Source organism: Aedes albopictus, chromosome 3 (genome assembly GCF_035046485.1).
Source record: "Aedes albopictus strain Foshan chromosome 3, AalbF5, whole genome shotgun sequence".
Lineage (NCBI taxonomy): Eukaryota > Metazoa > Arthropoda > Insecta > Diptera > Culicidae > Aedes > Aedes albopictus.
The window spans coordinates 114,045,126-114,064,511 of NC_085138.1; the positions used below are offsets into that span (position 1 = coordinate 114,045,126).

General features: G+C 38.8%; 1 protein-coding gene and 1 long non-coding RNA gene across 2 annotated transcripts in view; one reads left to right on the plus strand and one right to left on the minus strand.

The window, feature by feature from the left end:
* LOC134292052 (uncharacterized) overlaps window positions 1–19,386 on the plus strand; it is a 387,121-nt gene that overhangs the window by 232,717 nt on the left and 135,018 nt on the right. The window lies entirely within an intron of this gene.
* The window catches only part of LOC109409584 (maternal protein pumilio), a 310,089-nt gene continuing 303,752 nt past the window's right edge, over window positions 13,050–19,386 (minus strand). Inside the window, exon 9 of the mRNA XM_062860738.1 lies at window positions 13,050–17,037. Within this exon, the coding sequence (XP_062716722.1) occupies window positions 17,020–17,037 (18 nt within the window). The 3' untranslated portion in view covers window positions 13,050–17,019. The remainder of the gene's footprint in view (window positions 17,038–19,386) is intronic.

The following is a 19,386-nucleotide window of genomic DNA, read 5'->3' on the forward strand; positions in this document are numbered from 1 at the left end:
CATGATTTATGACAAGGTCAACAAACGTTGGGAAATTTTGCGGTTGCGACTTTGTGGAAACGATGAGTAAGATGAGGGATCAGTAAACGGGAGCTGTCATAATGTTATGGAAACAGCAATATCTGATGTCCAGATTTTGGGTGAATCCTGCCCGACGGAAGTTACCTAAATTCCCTCAAATATTTCCAAAACTTTATTTTAAAATTCCAATCAATCATCAACGAACTTGTTCATGATGATGATTCTTCATGATGTAATGCAAATCTACTAGGAATTCATAAAAAAATCAACTATCACTCTCACTTACTGAGACAACGGTGGCAACAGTTTCTTCGGTTCTCAGGTGCACCAAGGAAAGTGAACCAGTTTTTTACATACACAACACCCCATTTACTCCAAGTAGACTAATACAACTACAAAAAGCTTATGTTCAAATACACACTACTCTAGTTAACGAACTAGAGTAAACGAGTAAACAAAAGTCATATTATCGTGGAGTTTATGAAGACGCGCGACGGTTTATTTTGTACCTCAAATGAAGGGGCCTCAAAGATAAATGATGAAACCTGATATGTCAATTTGACAGGCCTCCTGCTCGTTTTCTACGTTCCTCTTCTTTGTTTTCCAGGCTCGTTACCTTAAAAACTATTAATTTTGTGATCTATATTTGGAATCAATTTTAAAAGATTCGCAGCCTGTGCAGTGCACCTAGTGCACCTTACTTTACTCACATAGGGTATCGCGCCACTTGGGCGGTGGCTTCTATATTCGTCTGTTTTCCACTGCAACTCAGTCAATTTTGAAATAATTGACTTGAAATGTTGTACACGGGTAGGTACTATACCTTTCTCACCACATTCCAAAAGTTGTGTCAATTGGTTTAAATTTGACTGAGTTATAGTGGAAAACAGACGAATATAGAAGCCACCGCTCAAGTGGCGCGATTCCCTATCAACCAGATATTTCTGTCATAATATTTTTCCATCAGAAAGAGAAAACTCTACGGAAATATTCATTACCGTAACTTTTCCTACAAACACCTAGAAAACACAACGATTTGGACACATCTGTCCGTGAACCTTTTTATGAAATTACCGTCTAATGAAGACATCGGGTTAGGACCTGACGCCACTGAAACAACAAGATCGACGACATTCTATGTATGTGAGAACGCCGCTCCGTACATTTCGTGTTTCATTTCCGTGTACGTTTTTTATACTCTTGTTATCTGTGATATATGCCATACTGTTCAGCCAACTACGGACTTCACAGCAATACAGAGCATCATTTACTAGCTACCAGTTATCAGTGTCCTTCATTCCGGTTCGACGCGACAACGGCACTGAAAGCATACAGTTCAACTACTCATACATTTTTTTCTGTGCATACCTTCATACTCTCACTGATTTAGTTGAAAATGTGACGAGAAACTCTCACGTAGCTTTCTGACGTGCATGTCATTTTTATATAGTAGTTTAGTTACTGTAGGTGGGCAATAAATATTTTCAATATTTTCTGGAACAAAAATTTGGATAAACTCTTGAACTAATTTCTCACGGCTATCTCGGACGAATTAACCGAAAGGAGAGTTTTCTGATACGAACTGCTTAAGCGTATATGAATCAAATGTTAACATCTGTTTATGTAAAAGATTCTTCGCTAGAATTTACAGCGGAAGGACTGTCTGAAGGAACTCTTTAGATAAATCGCTGGTGAAATGTCTAGCGGAATATGCCGGCAAAAATGTGTGACAATATCGTTGACTAGAGTGATATTTTGACGGAATTCTTTGAGAAATCACGGGAAACATCCGTTGCCAAATTCATGACTAAAAAGCTATGAAATAATAATATCAATACTACGAGTCATAATTTAATGGTCTTAACGACGATTATCATAAATATTACTAATCGGTTTCGTGAAAAAAAACCTCATGGTTGCCCAAGGCGTTATGACAAATTATTCTTGAATTTTCTATCAAACAACATGACACTGAAGTTATGGAACCATATAACTAACTATTAGTTTTTGACAATGCTGTCTTTGATTTTAAATTTAAAATAAAACGCTGTGCGATGAATGAACTCAGTTGAGAACAATCCTTTTATTTCTAATAATTTCCTCACATTACAATTCTGAACATTAGGTGCAACAAAGTGATAAAACGGAATTATGAATTACAAATACTAGTTTCATGAATAAGGCTGATGGTATATATCCTTCACGTAATGATTCTGGCGTACATTCACCATAATATCATGACTCAAATTACCTCCTTTTGCCAACGAATGATTCTAGAGTGCATGCGTCAAGATTCCATGACATAATTTATTTCTTTTTAGCACTACGGAATAAAACATATGCCTAAAGTAAAATTATCCAGTAACTATACAAGTTAATTGTTTTATGGTGCATTTTAGCATACCCCGGTTGTTCAGTTCACATAAATGTTTTTTAACTGACACTAACAAGAGGTTTTCACCATATTTTAGTGACTTCACATTTGTGACTAGACTTTTGGAAATTTAGGAAACTTAAATTCATACATCTGTCTATTTTCGTTGAACGTAAGGGTAATGCATGTTACAGCATCGACGCTTTAAAAAAATACACACTTCCGGGAATGATTAATCTCCCGAAACTTGGTTTCAGTCTTACCAAGAAAGGATATGTTACCTTCCTTCTGGAAGGTATTTCCGCACGAGTATCTTCCGGTAATCCTTCACAGATTCCTATAGAAATTTCTTTTGGAATACTTTTAGAGGTACTCTGAAGGAATTTTACTAAGGAATAACTTGGAACTTATCCAGAACTCAAGATTCCGCATAAAGTTCATTCTGAGATTCCTCTAGAGGTTATCTCGTACGATTTTGCTTGGTTTTCTATAGAAATTCGATGAGAAATTTTCGAGGACAGAGTTTCTTACCCCAGGAATATCTTCAGGAGTTCCTTATCGGATTAACCCAGATCATAGGTGCCCAAACTTTCAGGTTGTGCGACCCCCTTTTGCCAGCAAACGCAGTTTTCGCGACCCCCCTACTGTTACTGTCTGTTACAGTAAAATATTTTACTGTCCCTCGCGACCCCCTGGATGAAGGCCGGCGACCCCCCTGGGGGGTCGCGACCCACAGTTTGGGAAACCATGACCCAGATGATCCTTTTTTAAATATATTCGGAGGTTTTCCGGAAATTGTTCTGAAATTCTATCACGAATTTGAATTCATTAAGTTACTTTTGAGATTCACCAAGAATTTCCTTCCAAAATTCCTACAGGACTCCCTCCGAATTGTCAGAATTTCATAACGGTAATTATTCTAAGATTACTTTCCGCAACCCCCCAGAAAAATATTTCTGAGATTCCTTCAAAGGTTTTTCTAGGATTTAAACAGGAGTTTCTTCTGCCAAAGAATTTCTTCTGGTATTTTTTTTTTTTTCAGAAAATGCTTCTGGGTCTTATTCGAAAATTTCTCCACAAGTTTTTTGTAGGATTCCAGGAAGAAAACTTTTTTTTTGGTATTTGTGCGCAGCCGCAGTTTCTCCTGAAACGTTGATTATAAATACTTCCAAGAGATTTTGACGGTTACTATCTATATTCGTCTTTGGAATAACTCCAGGATTTCTTACTGCATTTCCTCCAAGAGTCCCTTCTAGTATTCCTCGAGTTTACTGCCTGTATTCGCAGCCCATGTTTGCTGGGTTTTCTATTCATATGAGACTATTGTACAAATGGGGTCAGTTTATTCTAGGAATCCCCCAGGAGTTGCTTCTGAGCGTCCTCCAGGGATTGCTTCTGAGTGTCCTCCATGAGTTACTTATGGAAATCCTCCAGGAGATTCTTCTGCAAATCCGAATGGGGGCAGTTTATTCTAGGAATCCTCCAGGAGTTGCTTCTGAGTGTCCTCTAGGAGTTGTTTCTGAGTGTCCTCCATGAGTTACTTATGGAAATCCTCCAGGAGGTTCTTCTGCAAATCCGAATGGGGGCAGTTCATTCTAGAAATCCGCCAGGAGTTGCTTATGAGTGTCCTTCAAGAGTTGCTTCTGGAAATCCTGCAGGAGCTTTTTTTTTGTAATTCCTCAACAATTGCCATCTGGGCCCCCTGGTTATTTCTGTGGATCATCAAAAAGTTCCCAGTGGAAATGCTTTATAAGTTCTTTGTTGGAATCCTTCAGAAGTTCTTTGTTGGAATCCTTCAGAAGTTCTTTCCAGAAACCCTAGAAGAGTTCCTTGTGGGAAGTTTTCAAGATTGATGGGATTCCTTTAGAAGATTCTTCTGTGAATCCTATGTTTCTTCTTGGAACCCTTTCAGACTTCCTGGAGAAATCGCTAAATCGAATTCCTGAATCGTAGACTAAACTCCTGTTCTCTAAGGAAAATGATTCTAACACACTACACTCCCTAATCCCCCAAAAAATTTCTAAAGTATTTCCTGGAAAAAATCTCAGAAGAAATCCATTAACACGCTAAAACCACTCAGCACCTAAAATGTGTAACGCCTACTCATAAGTGCATTATTTACAGACCACACAAAAATGTGTAACAGTTACAATTTCTAGAAAACAGCTCATATTCTCTTCTAGATGTGAAATTTCGATATTTTTTGTTTACCAAGGTCACTAGTAAACCTAGCTAGATTGCCGTACAAAATGGTTTGCGAATTTCACGATTTTGTGGACGCAGGAGCTGATTTTGTAAATGTACAAGGGTTACACATTTTTGGTGTAGTCTGGAAATTATGCACTTTATTGCTGATCGGTTTAAGGGTGAAGGAATCTGGGGGAAGCCACAGAAGGCATACATGGTGGAATCGCTAGCCGGAGTTACTGAAGAAATCCAAGAATGCGTTTAGGAGTAATCAAAAGATGAAAATAGTAATCAAAATGAAAATGAAATCAAAAAATGAAATAAAAAGAAAAAAAAATCGCGTTAAGCACTGTTCCTTTGAATTCCACTAAGAATTTGCATCCTTTGACAGATACGTATTTCGACCTCAACTGTAAGGTCGTCACCAGTGTCTTGTACTTGACTCGACTCGAGTCTTTTTATTTACAGATATTCCCCTAACAAGCCCAGGTTAATCATCAAAAAATGAAAGTTTTGTAAGAATCTCTAGTTGATGTAGTGGATAAGGAATTGGATCTCCAGTCCAAACCAAAGAAGGTGGTTTCGATGCCAGTTATAAGGACAGACTTGTTAGAATCCCAAAATGGCCGCCACAATGACCGACTTTGGCACCTACTCACGATTTTGAAGGCACAAATCTCTTCGTAAATAAAACCAGCGCATCTGAGCTTCTTATTTTAAGCTGATTGCAAGTGAGCAAGAACAGACTAATAAAATGCACTGTTGTTTGAAGCTTGCTTCTTGATATTTGTGCGTCTGAAGTTCTGATGCACTGTTGAAGCGCGATTTCAAGAAGTTTGTCCATAAAAAACGGATATGTAGTGACAAAAATGGAACATACCTGTAGATATAAAACGTAACGAATGTTACGTAAAACAAGTCATCATATCATTACCATTTTCATGGTGTATTTTACTTATACTGCCTGTATATTGATTACCCTATTTTGTCAACCCCTCTTGCATGGTTTCGGATGCATGAGCATAGCAGAGCAGGGATTCTTAAAAAAAACACAAATTATGTTCCAGTATAAGAAATGTCCATTAACTTTTACAGCAAAACAATCCTTTAGATGTCCCATACAGGAACATAACCTTCTCGTAGCTTATAATAATTATGAAGTTTGAGCTCCGAAAAAAATGACAGTAAACTACAGCATAAGCGGAAACAATTTGGGCATCTTGAATAATCACATCTAGATTCAGCAATCAACGAAAGAAATTAAATCGTTATCTGATCTACAAGTATGCCCGAGTCGAATCCGTTTCGGCTAGGAAAAGTACAAGAGAAATTCCCAAAGGATTCTGTGGATACATGTTTAAAGGAATTTGCAAAGCATCTCTGTTGTAATTCCCACAGGAATCCCTGGAGAAACTCCTAGAGCAAAAGAAAGATAAATTCCTGGTGGGATTCTTGGGGAAAGTCCTGAAGAAATTCCCATGTGAATTTCTGGAGAAACTCCGGCATAAATCCCTGGTGAAATTTCTGGAGCAAACACTGGTGAAATACTTGGGGAGTCTCTGAAGAAATCTGTAAAGGAATATCAGCACATATTCCTGGACAACTACTTACAGGAATTCCTGGAAAAAACCTAAAAGGAATTTTTGCTGGAATCTTTGGGAAATCACTAGTGGAAAACCTGGAGGAATCCCTGAAGAAATCTCAAAGTAATTTCTTAATGATTTCGTGGTGAAATTTATAGAGGAATCCCTGTTGAATTTCTCGAAGATAATGTTGATGTAAAAAGCTCTGCAGAAATTTCTAGTAAAATTTCTAAGAAAACCCGTGGAACAATTCCTACAAGAAGTTCAGGGTAAAGTCCTGAAGAACTTATGGAAGAATCCTTGGCAAAATTCTTGATGGAGTCCTTGGAGTTATCCCTAATGGAACACCTGGATAAACTCCTGGGGAAAATTTTGTATGAATCAGAAGAGTTATTTCTAGAGGAATTAGATTATTCATTTGATAAATTTATTGGAAAAATCCCTCAAAGAATCCTTTCTGGATAAAACCCTAGAGGAATCCCTTGAAGAATAAAAGCTAGTTCAAAATTAGGGATTAAATGGGGAAAACCTAGACGAAGCCAAAACAGTTATTGTAAGCAATCTGATCCGACAGGAGTTTAAAATGTAAAATAGAGATGAGCGCTAGTAAAGCAGAAATATCGACAATGATTTTTCATAAGGGCCCCACTGACTTGATCGATTTCTCTTCGTCGACTCTTTCTTTCGCTAAAAACTTGATCAAAACAAACAAAATCATTATTCTTTTCGTTTCCACAGTAACATGTACACTGAATTTTTTTTTTACACGACTTTTTTTTACGCGATTTTATTTTGCACGACTTTTTTTACGCGATTTTCTCGAAGTTACGCGATTTTGGTCATTTGCGGAGGGCAAATCGCGTAAAAAAATTTCCTTTGGATTTTTTTTGCGCGAATTCTCAAAGTTACGCGAACTTTTTTTACACGATATTTTTTTGCGCGAACGCATCCATCGCGTAAAAACAGAATTTAGTGTAGTCGTATTCTTCGCATTTAAACCAAAAAATCTTTGAAAAACTCAATACACATTCTGTGATAACACAAATAGAGGATCGATGAAGAGAACTCGAAAATATCAGTTAGGCCCAAATAAAAAATCAGTGTTAGTTTGCAATAGTTACTGGCCTTTTTCGAACGTAACACGAGATTTGTTCGTCACATAAAACATCAACGAAAATTACTATCTTTTGCTGGATCGATTGATGAGTCTACTATAAGATTTCAACGGCAACGCAGTCTTTTATGTGGAAAAACGTGGTTTATCATATGCTCGACGTTTCGAAACAGGAGTTTATGTCTTCTTCAGGGGTAACTATTTGATCATTTTTGGTGTAATGTATCGTGACGAAGGTCGTCAGGATAAAACACCTTACACATATTTTCCCTCAGAATGATCAAATCCTAGATAGGATTCCTATTTAATTTTGTTGGTTTTATCAGTATATGTTGGTACATCTGAGATATAGTCAGTCAGTGAATTCTAATTATATTCGCCAATAAATAATATACAGAGTTAACTAACTTGGACACAATTAAAAGTTAAATGGCAAAGATCCGTTATCACAGGCCAATTAGTATTGTATTAAAAAATAAATTCACCAATCCAAACGGAAAATTATAAATAAATGGATATTATATTCCAATAAATGGAAGCTTATTTATGGCTCTATCGAAATTAATTATTAATTTTATATCACTCTGCCTTTACTTGTTCCGGTGAACAGGGATGGGAACACTCACTTGGAAAGAGTTACACTCACTTGCTGTTTTCTCAGCTCAGAAGCGTGCAATCAAAAAACGATGTATGGACGGCTTTTGCCTTGTGGTTTTGTCTAAAACTTTGCCGAATTGAGTAGAGGTCGCACACGAATCCTAAAGTCGTGACAGAGCTGTGAAAGCGATTCTCCACGAGGTGAGTGTAATTTACATTCACCTCGTGGAGAGTTGCCTTTGCAGCTCCCTCACGACTTCGGTATGCGTGTGCGACCCCTACTCTATTCAGCAAAGTTTTAGACAAAACCACAAGGCAAAAGTCGTCCATACATCGTTTTTTGACTGCATGCTTCTGAGCTGAGAAAACAGCAAGTGAGTGTAACTCTTTGCAAGTGAGTGTTCCCATCCTTGCCGGTGAACTGAGCTGGCCCAACCGACCCAGTTGCATCCAGCAGCGCTCAGAGCAAGACATAATCCGCTTAATCCCGTATAGTTAGTTTGCACGACACGAACAACCGGTTCCGCCCGATTCCGCAACTCCGGGACAAATTTCCGCAAAAACAAAAACATTCAACTACCTTTTACCTACATATGTACTTACGTAGGCAGTTAGGTAGGTACCAATAAATGGCGTTGCAACAAACTCAAATTCAATGCATTCAAGAGCAAAAACCAAACGGATCATCAACGAGCTTGACCTCATTTCGATCTTTCTCTTTGAACGCCACCCGGTGGTCCCCTCCCGACCGGGGACCCTCCAACGCCAAAGTGCGTATATACCGTTGTTCGCTGGCTCTGGCTAAGCCGAGCGAAGAAATTGGATCAACTCACGAAAAACTCGGGAACGGGAAGAGAAAGAAAGTGCATTAAAGCACGGTACGACGCAAACAACTCTTTTTATGTCGCGCGCGGAATCGGGCTGTGGGAGGGGGGAGGTAATCCGGAATTTCGGGTAACGACGACGACGACGCGAACATCGCGGTCAAAAGAGAAAGGCCGATGAGTCCCCCCGATCCCGAATTCTGTTGCAACAACTCCGAACTGGGTGGGGGACGGAACGACGATGCCTCGCAAGAAGCGACGCGCGCGGCAAAGAGGAAGCTTAATTTCTGGTGCAAGAGAAAGAGGTACTTTTGCCTTTGCGCTGCTGCTGCTGCTGCCTGCTGCTTGGGTTGCGTTGTAGTACACACTACCGTTATATAATCGGTCAAAGTAACGGTATTCTTGTTCTCCCCGCGTCGTCGTCGTCGCGAGCTGCTGCTGTCACGAAGATGAAGACGAAGCAGAACACCGATAATCGTGTATTCGAAAAAGACTCGCGCGAGCGAGTGTTCTTTTCATTGCGCGAGACTGGATTGGATGTAGGACGTCACCAGCACCACGCGAAGCGATGTGAACGGGTTATTGTTCTTGTGGGTTGTGTCTCATCTTCGTTCGTGCCCGTGGTTGTTCCAGATGATTGGAGATCTCTCTCTCACAGCACTGCGCTTTTGGGAAGCGGGCGATGGGCTGGAGAGCGACGATGACGACGGGGAGTGATTGGGGATACATGCAGCAATGAAGTGACGTCGATTCTTGCACATCTTGACGATGATGCATAGTGGGAAATTCGTTAAATTTAGGGGGACAAAGCATATTTATATCCATTAAATAATTTACAGCATTTTTGAGCTCGATAAGCTGATGATCATTTTTAGTGTAGTGTAGAATCATGCCCTGAGTTCGAAAATGTGAAGGTAAAAAAATACAGTCAGGTTTTTTTTACGCGGTTTTCATTTACGCGGCCGCGTTAATTAAAACTCCATACAAAAAAAATCATCGTCTTATTTTTACATGATTCGTCGAGAAATGATGGGACTTTTTTACGCGGTTTTATGAATTTTGAACTGAGTTTTTTTTACGCGGTACGTATCCCCCGCGTAAAAAAAACCTGACCCGGATTTTTTTTTCGAGTTTCCATACAAGGGTGTCGCACCCTATGTCCAAAGGGAAGTGTTATGAAAAATGAATGTACCCCAAATGTTATTCCCCAGGATCATAAGTTTGGACTTGTAGTTTCAGAATCTGTGCGGCTTAAAATATTTCATCTTGGGTTTTTTGATATTTTTGATTTTTTCCTATTTTTCCATACAAATGTCGAAAAAAGTCATTTCAAGGTCAATTTCATCCCATATAAAAATGTATGAAAAAAAAAACTCAAGATGGATGATTTAAAATCGCACATATTCTTAATCTAGAGATCCAAAAATGCGGTTCAAGCGAAAAAAATTGAGGTACATTCACTTTTCATAATACTTTCCTTTGGACATGGCATGTGTCGATTTGAAATCGATTTTTGTTCTATTTTTAAGCAGTTTTGCTCCCTTCATACATCACTATTTCCGTAACCAATGCTCCGATAGAGCTGAAATTTTTACTGTAACTGGCTAACATGTAATATTTCAAATGCACGTTGAGAAAATTTTATTTTAAATTGATTTTTTTTTTTCACTAAAATAGATACAAATCTTCATTATTTTTTGGAAATTTTGCCTAAATTTAAGGTGATTGGCCAATGTAATTAACAATATCTCAAGTCCTACTAATTTGATACAAAAAAAAAATGTTCAGGTGATCGAAACATATTATATTAAGCTTTATATTTATGCAAAAAGTTTAAAAATTCGTTGACTTCAACGCAAGATATTTAAACTTTAATGAATTTCATAACTGGCAACACTGAAACCTTGCAGTGTTTGTAGACATACAAAAACAATTACAGTAAGGACCCGATTTTGTCAGCCCCATTTCGCGACAAACTTTTTGCTCTCATTATCTTACGGTCACATTTTGAGCCACTTAATAATTTTTATCATCAAACTACAGCTGTGATGCAGAACATAGAGGGATAAAAAGTTGGAAAAATTGTTTAAGTTTTTTAAGATTGCAAAAAATGTGTTCCGAAAAGGGGCTGACAAAATCGGGTCACTTATGTATACTATAAGATGTACTAACGTACACCGAGGGACGAATGACCACTAGGTTAAAGTCCCTCTCCAAAACTAAATACACACACACTAACGTACACCGCCCTTTCGCACCATTATCTCTTTTGATAGCGTGTTGAAATAAGTGACTTTTACACCCTATTATTTTTGGCAGGGGCAGATTTTTGCTATAACTCAGTCATCATTGAACCGATTCTTACGAAATTTTGCACACAATGGCACAATAGAGAACGGGTCAACGAATCTACATAATTCTTTCACTGTTGCGTTTGGGCAGCGCTCCGACGTGTTCGTGCAAAAAAAAAAATTGTGATAAACAACCGCGAAAGCAAGAAAAACGGGAAAGTTTGAAATTCGATTTTGCGGGTCATTTCTCTACAGAATTGCACGTCAAAAACATAGTAGGCAGGCAGTACGACGTTTACAGGGACAGCTAGTTCAACATAATTTTGTAGATTTTGACCGTAGCTTTCAGAGTTACGGTTGTGCAACATTGTAAGGTTTGCAAAATATCCTGAAGTTCAGAACTTTCAAGTTCTAGAGAATCTGCCACAAACACCTTTGAATCTACGCTTGGTTTTTTATGATCATTGTTATCCAAGCTACTTTGCAATGCTACGAGAAAATCTTTTTGAAGTTGTACGACATACTAAAATTTGCAAAATTTTCTGGAGATCAGGCCTTTCAAGTGCTAAAGAAATTATATCAACTGATATGAGTCTACGTTTGCGGTTTTTGTCCGCTTATATGCATGGTGCTGCACAATCCAACGAAAAGTCCTTTTAACGGTTGACAGACATTGTAAGGTTTGTAAAATTTCCTGCAAGTGGTGCAACAGTCATTGAATCTAAGCTTGCTGCTTATCTTCGAAGTTATCCATGTGCTCCATAATGCAAGCTTTTTTTAACGGTTGGTGGACATTGTACGGTTTGGAAAATGTCGTAAAATTCAGGACTTTCAAGTTTGACAAAATCTATCACAATCACCAATCAATCTTCGCTTGCGGTTTGTTTTTTATGGTACACCTCAATGCTACGAGAAATTGACTGAAAAAAAAACGGTGCCCAGAACCTATTGGATTTTTTTGGTAATCAATTCATGCAGCAAACTTTGTTTTTTTAGTTGTTGGTCTGAGTGAAAGTTATACTGGCTTATCGACGATTTTGTTTAGCATTTTGTTTAACAGTTCATGAAGAACATTATGTTTTTGTTTCATTATGTAATTTGTGGAAAAACCAATGAATCACAAAAATAACTGAAATGATCGCTATGAACCGTAGCCATGTTAGTTTGGCATAACTTTGATGCCACCGGAATGTTAACCTTCCGTAACTCGCGCGATTGGCTACCACCGCCAGCACCACGCTAATGCTGAATACCAAAAGCGAGATTTTTCTAACATGTTGTACAAAATACAACAGCGCGATCGCTCGAGGGTTAAAGTAGCTTAGGGACAAAACGTCAAATGCCAAAACGTCAAAAGTTAAAAGATCGAATGTCAAAAGGTCGAATGCCAAAACGTCAAAAGAATAATACGTCAAAAACGGGTAAACTAGGCAAATGGCTTATGCGAGGAATGCACTTCAAACGGAATCGCTCAAGTAATTTTCGTTCAGTGCATTATTTTTCCGTGACCGGAATGGTCAAGAAATTTAACACAGCAAGCCCCATTTGATTTGACGTCTGCGTACTACTCATTAGGGAGGAAACGTCGAAATACAAAACGTCGAATGCCAAAACGTCGAAAGAACAAAACGTCGAAAACGAGCAATATAAGCAGTTATTCATTCTTTAAAGGAAAACCCAATCTTTCACTTTTCAACGTTTTATATTTTCGACTTTTTGGCGTTCGACGTTTTGGCATTCGACATTTTGTCTTTCAACATTTTGTCTTTCGACATTTTGTCTTTCAAAATTTTGTCACCCATTCTTATCAAAGTTTCCCATTGCTCATGTGTACATAAATGTGACAGCGAGCCTCCAACCAAATTGTCTGCAAGCTCGTCAAAATCGCAGTGTGCTGCGCTGCTAGTTGAGGTCGACTACGTTTCCGTCAAAGGATGTAAACTCTTAGTGGAATTAAAAGGAACAGTACTTAATCCGATTCTCTTTTTACTAACAACATTTCTCCGTACACAACTCAAGCGTCTGGTTGGTCTATACGATACAATATGTGCCAATATGTGGAACAAATTCAAAATTTATATTTTTAGTTTTTTGTAAATTCCGGTTTTTTTTTTCGGATTATTTTTTATGGAAACCGTGGGTTTTCTAAAAAAAATAGATCCAGTTCTCCATGCGTATTTCTAAAGTAGGTAATTCCTTGTGAAGCTACGAGAGTTTGTTATTTTCATTTCAGGAAAAAAAAAAGTAAACTAAGGACTTATTGAGAAAAACTTAATATTATCTAAGGCCGGATATTGCCCGTGTAGCTGCCGGCTTAGAATAGCACTACGGACCACCTGTTCCGGGGATAAGTTTACCAACTTTACTATACATATAGTTAAAAACCACACCATCTGAGGCTAAACTTAATGCAAAGGAAATCGAATTGGGTTAGGGGCAGTGTTGGTAAAATTACACTTAAAGCACACTCATGAACCGCTCCTACGTGAGCAAACTCGCGCGCGATTCTGATTCATTTTCTCACGCGCGAGATTTTCATGCAAAATCTCGCTCTCACGAGTCAAGCGCCGAAATATCGTTCGCTTGTAAAATGAATCCAAACCAATTTGAACGACATCCAATGTTGTTGTTCGATAGGTTTGCTTTTGTTCTTTCGTATAATACTAAACACTTCGATGTAAATAATAAGAACACCAAGAAATAACGCAATGAGTTATGAGTTTGGCGAATCAAGAATCGCGCGTGAAACAACTCAAGCATGAGATTTGAGAATTTGAGTTTTACCAACACTGGTTAGGGGTCCATGGATGTACTAACTCTTCGAAGACTGGAAAGTACTAGTACACAAGGAACATACTAGAATCCTTATTACTGAACACATGTTGCATTATTGGAATGGTATTGTTGCTAATGTTGAAACTCGGGTTCTAAAGTTTGCCGAATTAACTAAGGGTCGCACACGCATTCCAAAGTCGTGACTGAGCTATGGAAACGGCTCTCGACGAAGTGAGTGTAATTTGCATTCACTACATGGAGAATCTGCTTCATAGCTTTATCACGACCTTGGTATGCATGTGCAACACTTACTATACTCGGTAAACTTGTAGATAAAACTACGAGGAAAAAGTCCTTTATACACCGTTTTATGAAAGCATGCTTCTGAGTTGAGAAGATAGCAAGTGAATGTAACTCATTGCAACTGAGTGATAGTATGTATGATTCTTGCATACGTGGCATACGTGGGACCACGCATAACTTGCGAACGGAGAGTCCTATTTGGGTCTGTTAGTCTATTTTGTTCTGTTAGTTTTCATCCAAGGAAGGTTTGTGAAGCAAAGAACATGGAAATTGAGTTTTTGAAATTTCATACCCGTAGCGCGGGTAGATCACCTTCTAATGGTACGTTACGGCGTAAGATACCATAATAAATTGTGATTTCGTAATTCTCCAGCTCCAATAATTTAAATGCAGAAAAATTACAAGACCAAAATTTGTTTTTTTTTAATGTTTTGTTTTATTTTGTATTTTCACTACTAATACTCCATTTGTTTCAATATTATCGCTTGATTTAAACTATAACTTTAATATAATAACTATTTGTTTCAGCGCTGTTCAGGTAAATAAAGTTGTAATTATATATCATAATAATATTTATTATTTCAGGTAAAATCAGGTAATTGGACAACTATATAATTAATTATATTTAAATTACATGATAAAAGGAGATTTTGGGACGGGTAGCCTAAGGAAGCTAAATGAACTGGTTTCTGGACAAATGTTCGTGGGGTGGCCAGACTTTGTCACGAGATAACAACCATCGTGTTGTCTTCCGAAGGTTTCCAGTGAATTTTGCTTACCCTGCTACAACAAACCATCAGGCAGATCATTCCCTTCTGGTATGACTCTGCAGCCATGGGTAATCCTTGCGCTGATGGTGGGTACACAATCATCATTATCATCATTTGAGTTTTTGAAATTTCATACATTTTGAACGGAGATTCGGAGTTGACTAGGGACAGCTAGTTAAAAATAATTTTGACCAAAAACAAACGATTTTCGCGACCATTGTGCGCAAACAGATGGGTGATAGTCTCTTGTGTTGTGAGTGAGCTCGATTCGCACTTAGTACTGTGCTGTGATGTGGGGTACCTTTTTGTGGTTTGCTTTTGTATGCTGTTTTGTTCCAAACAGAGAACAGAGCGAACAGAGACATAAATGGGGGGACGCAAACAAACCTGCGATTGCAGGTTTCTTGAATCTGGGATGCTGCTGGCTGCATCATTCTCCCATTCAATCGAGGGACGACGAAGCGTGGTGAAGAAATGGAGCAGCAGCCGGCGGGCAGATATGTAAGGAAGAACATGTACCGTCGTTGGGGGTGAGAATGGGTCAAAAAACGATACTCAAAGATTGTTTGTTAAATAACAAATGCAATTGAAGTCGGAGTAACTTTTTATTTGGTATGTATACTCTCCTATGTGGTAATGATAGTTTAGCAAGAAAATATCACGTTATATGAATTGCTTAGTAAACTACAAATGAATGAAAATTGACCCAATCTCACCCCTTAGAGGGGGTGAGAATGGGTCAAAGTATTCGAAATCACCTATCTAAGAATATAAATTAATTTTATTGATCATATATAGTAAACCTACTTAATACACAATGTTATCATGACGAATAAAAGCATAGATAATTTTAAAAGATGATTAATCCACCTAAAAGGGCTAATACAACGGAAAAATGGTCGAAATTTGATAAAATAACGTTTGTATACTGTATCATCATTTTAGGCCATCATATTAATCCTCATTAAGAGTTTCAACCTCCATGAGAGGAGGAGAAATTATAATGAGAGAGGGGCGAAGAAAGAATGAAAGATTGATTGTAAAAAAAACATGCTAGTTTTTGTATACTGCATAAGAAATGTCTAACCAAAGCCTCCGTTATAAACTCCTATGTACATGATCATTGGCCTCTATATTACTAAAGCAAATCACTCCATCTCAAGATAGAGGGTCGTTCAAATATTATGTTAAGTCTATTTTGTGAGCTTCCGATATTGCAGTACACTAAAGATTAGCTGATGATTAGAGGAGCTGTCCACACGCATGGGTGTATTGTTATAAATGATTTTAGGCACTAAACGTATTAACACACTCGTTTGACGCTTCTCGACATATTTTTGAAAGAAAGCGTGCTTTAGTGAAAATACGGTAAACATGGCACCACTCTAACGTCAAATGGGGACTGGATAACAAGTTGAATTTTTAGTTAAGGTTATGTGCACTCGATACTTGCTTGACCCAATCTCACCCCCATTCTTAATATTTAGACATAGGGTCGAAAATATTAAGTTTTTAAATAAAAAGAGCAATGACAGCCCGCTTTTTTTATTACATCAACCAGGTAATACCTACAGCTAACCACTTATAAGAAAATTTATGGTTAGGTACTTGTATTAAACAATATGAAGGAGAAATTTATTCAGAGTGATTTACTAGTAGTTTCATCATATAAGTTTAGCCACAAATTTAACAAAGAACGATTATTGCAAAACATCTTATTCTGCATCATGACGTGTAAAAACATCTCCCCTTTGAAATAATATAAAGTTTTCAATATAAATTATCGATAGTTATTGAGCTATTTCAAATTTTATGTTTCTCTGTTTTGACCCAATCTCACCCCCCAGACCCATTGTCACCCCCATCGACGGTACTTGAAAAATCAAAGTGAGTGAATCGAGAGTTGCAATCGCAATGTAACCTGCTGTGTACAGCTGGGTATGTATATAGGAAGCAGAGCGATCGAAAACAGTTTCGAAACCGATCGATTGAAGGGTTTTCTTTTGCCTTTTGCGAGAACCTTTGAAGTGATTGGAAATCTTTTACCTAGGTTTGCGCGTTTGATGGATGGGTCAAAGGCGGATTGCTGTTTTCGATCTGGAAAATTACTTCCTGGTATAATGGTAGATACTTTCCGTTTGGTCATGCTGTTGGTCGGAACAATGATTTCCTGGTTGGTTCTAGTGTTGTAAACATACCTGAAATGAGAGAGATAAAAATATTAAAAAATATTAGTTTCGATTCAACAATAGTTATACTTATAAAAATATGTTGTAGACGTAAAAGATAACTTCAAGCTGTTATTCAGACTAGAAATGTACTTATGTACTTGAACATACAGCAAAAAAACTTCTTCAAGACTTGTTGTAGTGTCAATTTAAGGTAAAAACGACCTTCCATTCCATTCAAGAAACATCTCCCGTTAGATTTAACCGTACCAGTCTCTTCTTACCAGTTTGGTCCTTGGTTTGCGGTTTCTTGACCATCGCCAATCGATTCTTGCTCTTCCTTCAGCTGTAACCCACATTGGAAAGACGATACAGCACAGAGACGTTCGTTCGCATTTATTCGCCTTAAGCTACAACCAGCAGCAGGAGGCAACCCGCGCCGACGGCCATGATGATAAATGATAACCGCAGAGCAGACCAAAATAGGGAATTTCCAGCCGAAAACGGAAGTTATTCACCAGCCAGTGAAGATGAGTAAGGAAGCAAAAAATCCGGGACATTATAATGACAACAAAGCGGATATTTTCCCGGAGATCCAAAGACTTGGATACCAACAACGATTGGATACGCTGAAAAATTGCAGGAGAAATTGCTGTGCAACATTCCAGCAAGCAGCATCAGCGACCGGCGACGACGACGATGACAGATTTGGGTTGGTGGGAAGACTCCTCTGCCTTAACAGCAACATCAGCACTCAGCCTGGTACCAGCAGCATAGTGAGCCATAAAGGTTCCTCCACATTCAGCAGCTCGATCCACACTTGGTGTGGAAGGCCGAAAACCAGTTTTCTTGCGCGACGACCTGCTTCCACTTGAGAACAAGACCTAACGGTTAAGGGCGAAGAAAGAGATTCACAGCTCGAGAGCTCGGCGAGGCCTAACGGTAGGATGAGCAACTTCCCAGCTGGTCGGGTCGGGCAACAACCATCGCATCGTCGTCATCAGACAGCAGCGAAACAATTTTGTCGAGTCACTCCTCCCGCAACAACGGTGGTGCGGTGGTAGGTATGCGTTGAGTGAAAAAATGAGAATATAAAGGTTTTACGGTTGTTTTGAATAATACATTCGCGTGACGATGGGGCTCTTTCACCACCACCGAACGTCTCCTCCGTTGAGGAGGGGATGAAGGGAGGTGGTGGAATTACAGAGCATCTTTTTATTTTCGGGGATCACTTCAATGCGATTTGGAACGGTTTCCGGTTTGTTTGAACCTTGGATGAAAAGTTTCGGCTCAGCTGGAATTGCAACATTTTACAGTTCTTTGTGTAAAGGTTGTGGATCAAAGGTGAGTATGTTGATTTATTTCCTTTGAGTAGTATTGCCAGCTAGCAACATATTTTTCAAAATGCGGGTGCTTGGTGCAGCGCTGTTAAGTACATACTTGTTGGAATCCCAAAATGGCCGCCACAATGACCGACTTCGGCACCTACTCGCAATTTCGAGCGCACAAATCTCTTCGTTAACAAAACCAGCGCACCTGATCATCTTATTCTAAGCTCACTACAAGTGAGCAAGAATAAAATAAAAAGATCACTGTTGTTTGAAGCTTGCTTCTTGAGATTTGTAGACCTTGAAGTTCTGACGCACTGTTGAAGCGGTATTTCAAGATGTTTGTCCTTAAGCCTCAATCACAGTTACAGTTTTCAACCGATATTGATAGACTACGACGGTCATTTTCATTTGCAAGACGTGAGAGCTGACAGAGTTCGAGAGCTCCATTTGTGAGCTACTCAACCTAGTGTCATGTCATGTCTTCAGGATCGCGTTTCATGTCTCTCTTTTGCACCTCTTACTGCGTGAAGAAATGACACGCACAACATATGCGAAGCGATGCATACGGATCAGTATCAGCACGGCACTACTACTTCACAAAACATATTCGTGTCGTATAGCTCTATAGAACGCGCTCACAAAGCGCACCACACAGTGCGCCCTGTCTACGTGAAACCCTCTCACTTTACCTGTCATGCATCACTGCTCAGAGAGATTGACTCTCTTGCAATCCACCTGAATCACACTCAGCAACTTCTGTCGCTGCAAAGAGGTGAAGGATGAAATCCACAAAATACGTGTCATTTTGGGAAATCGAATCCAACGATTATCTCGTGATGGCCGTGACAATTCACAGCACTGTTCAGTTTTTCGCTATGCACCATTTGCTGCTTCTTTCACGACTCGCATCAGCAAGGACGAATAAGAAAAATGAGACGGAAGAAATATACATACGGAACCCTGTCACGTCACGATAAGTCCCGTAATCACATTGACTTATGATCTATATATATAAAAATGCAGTGGCATACGTGGGACCGCGCATAAC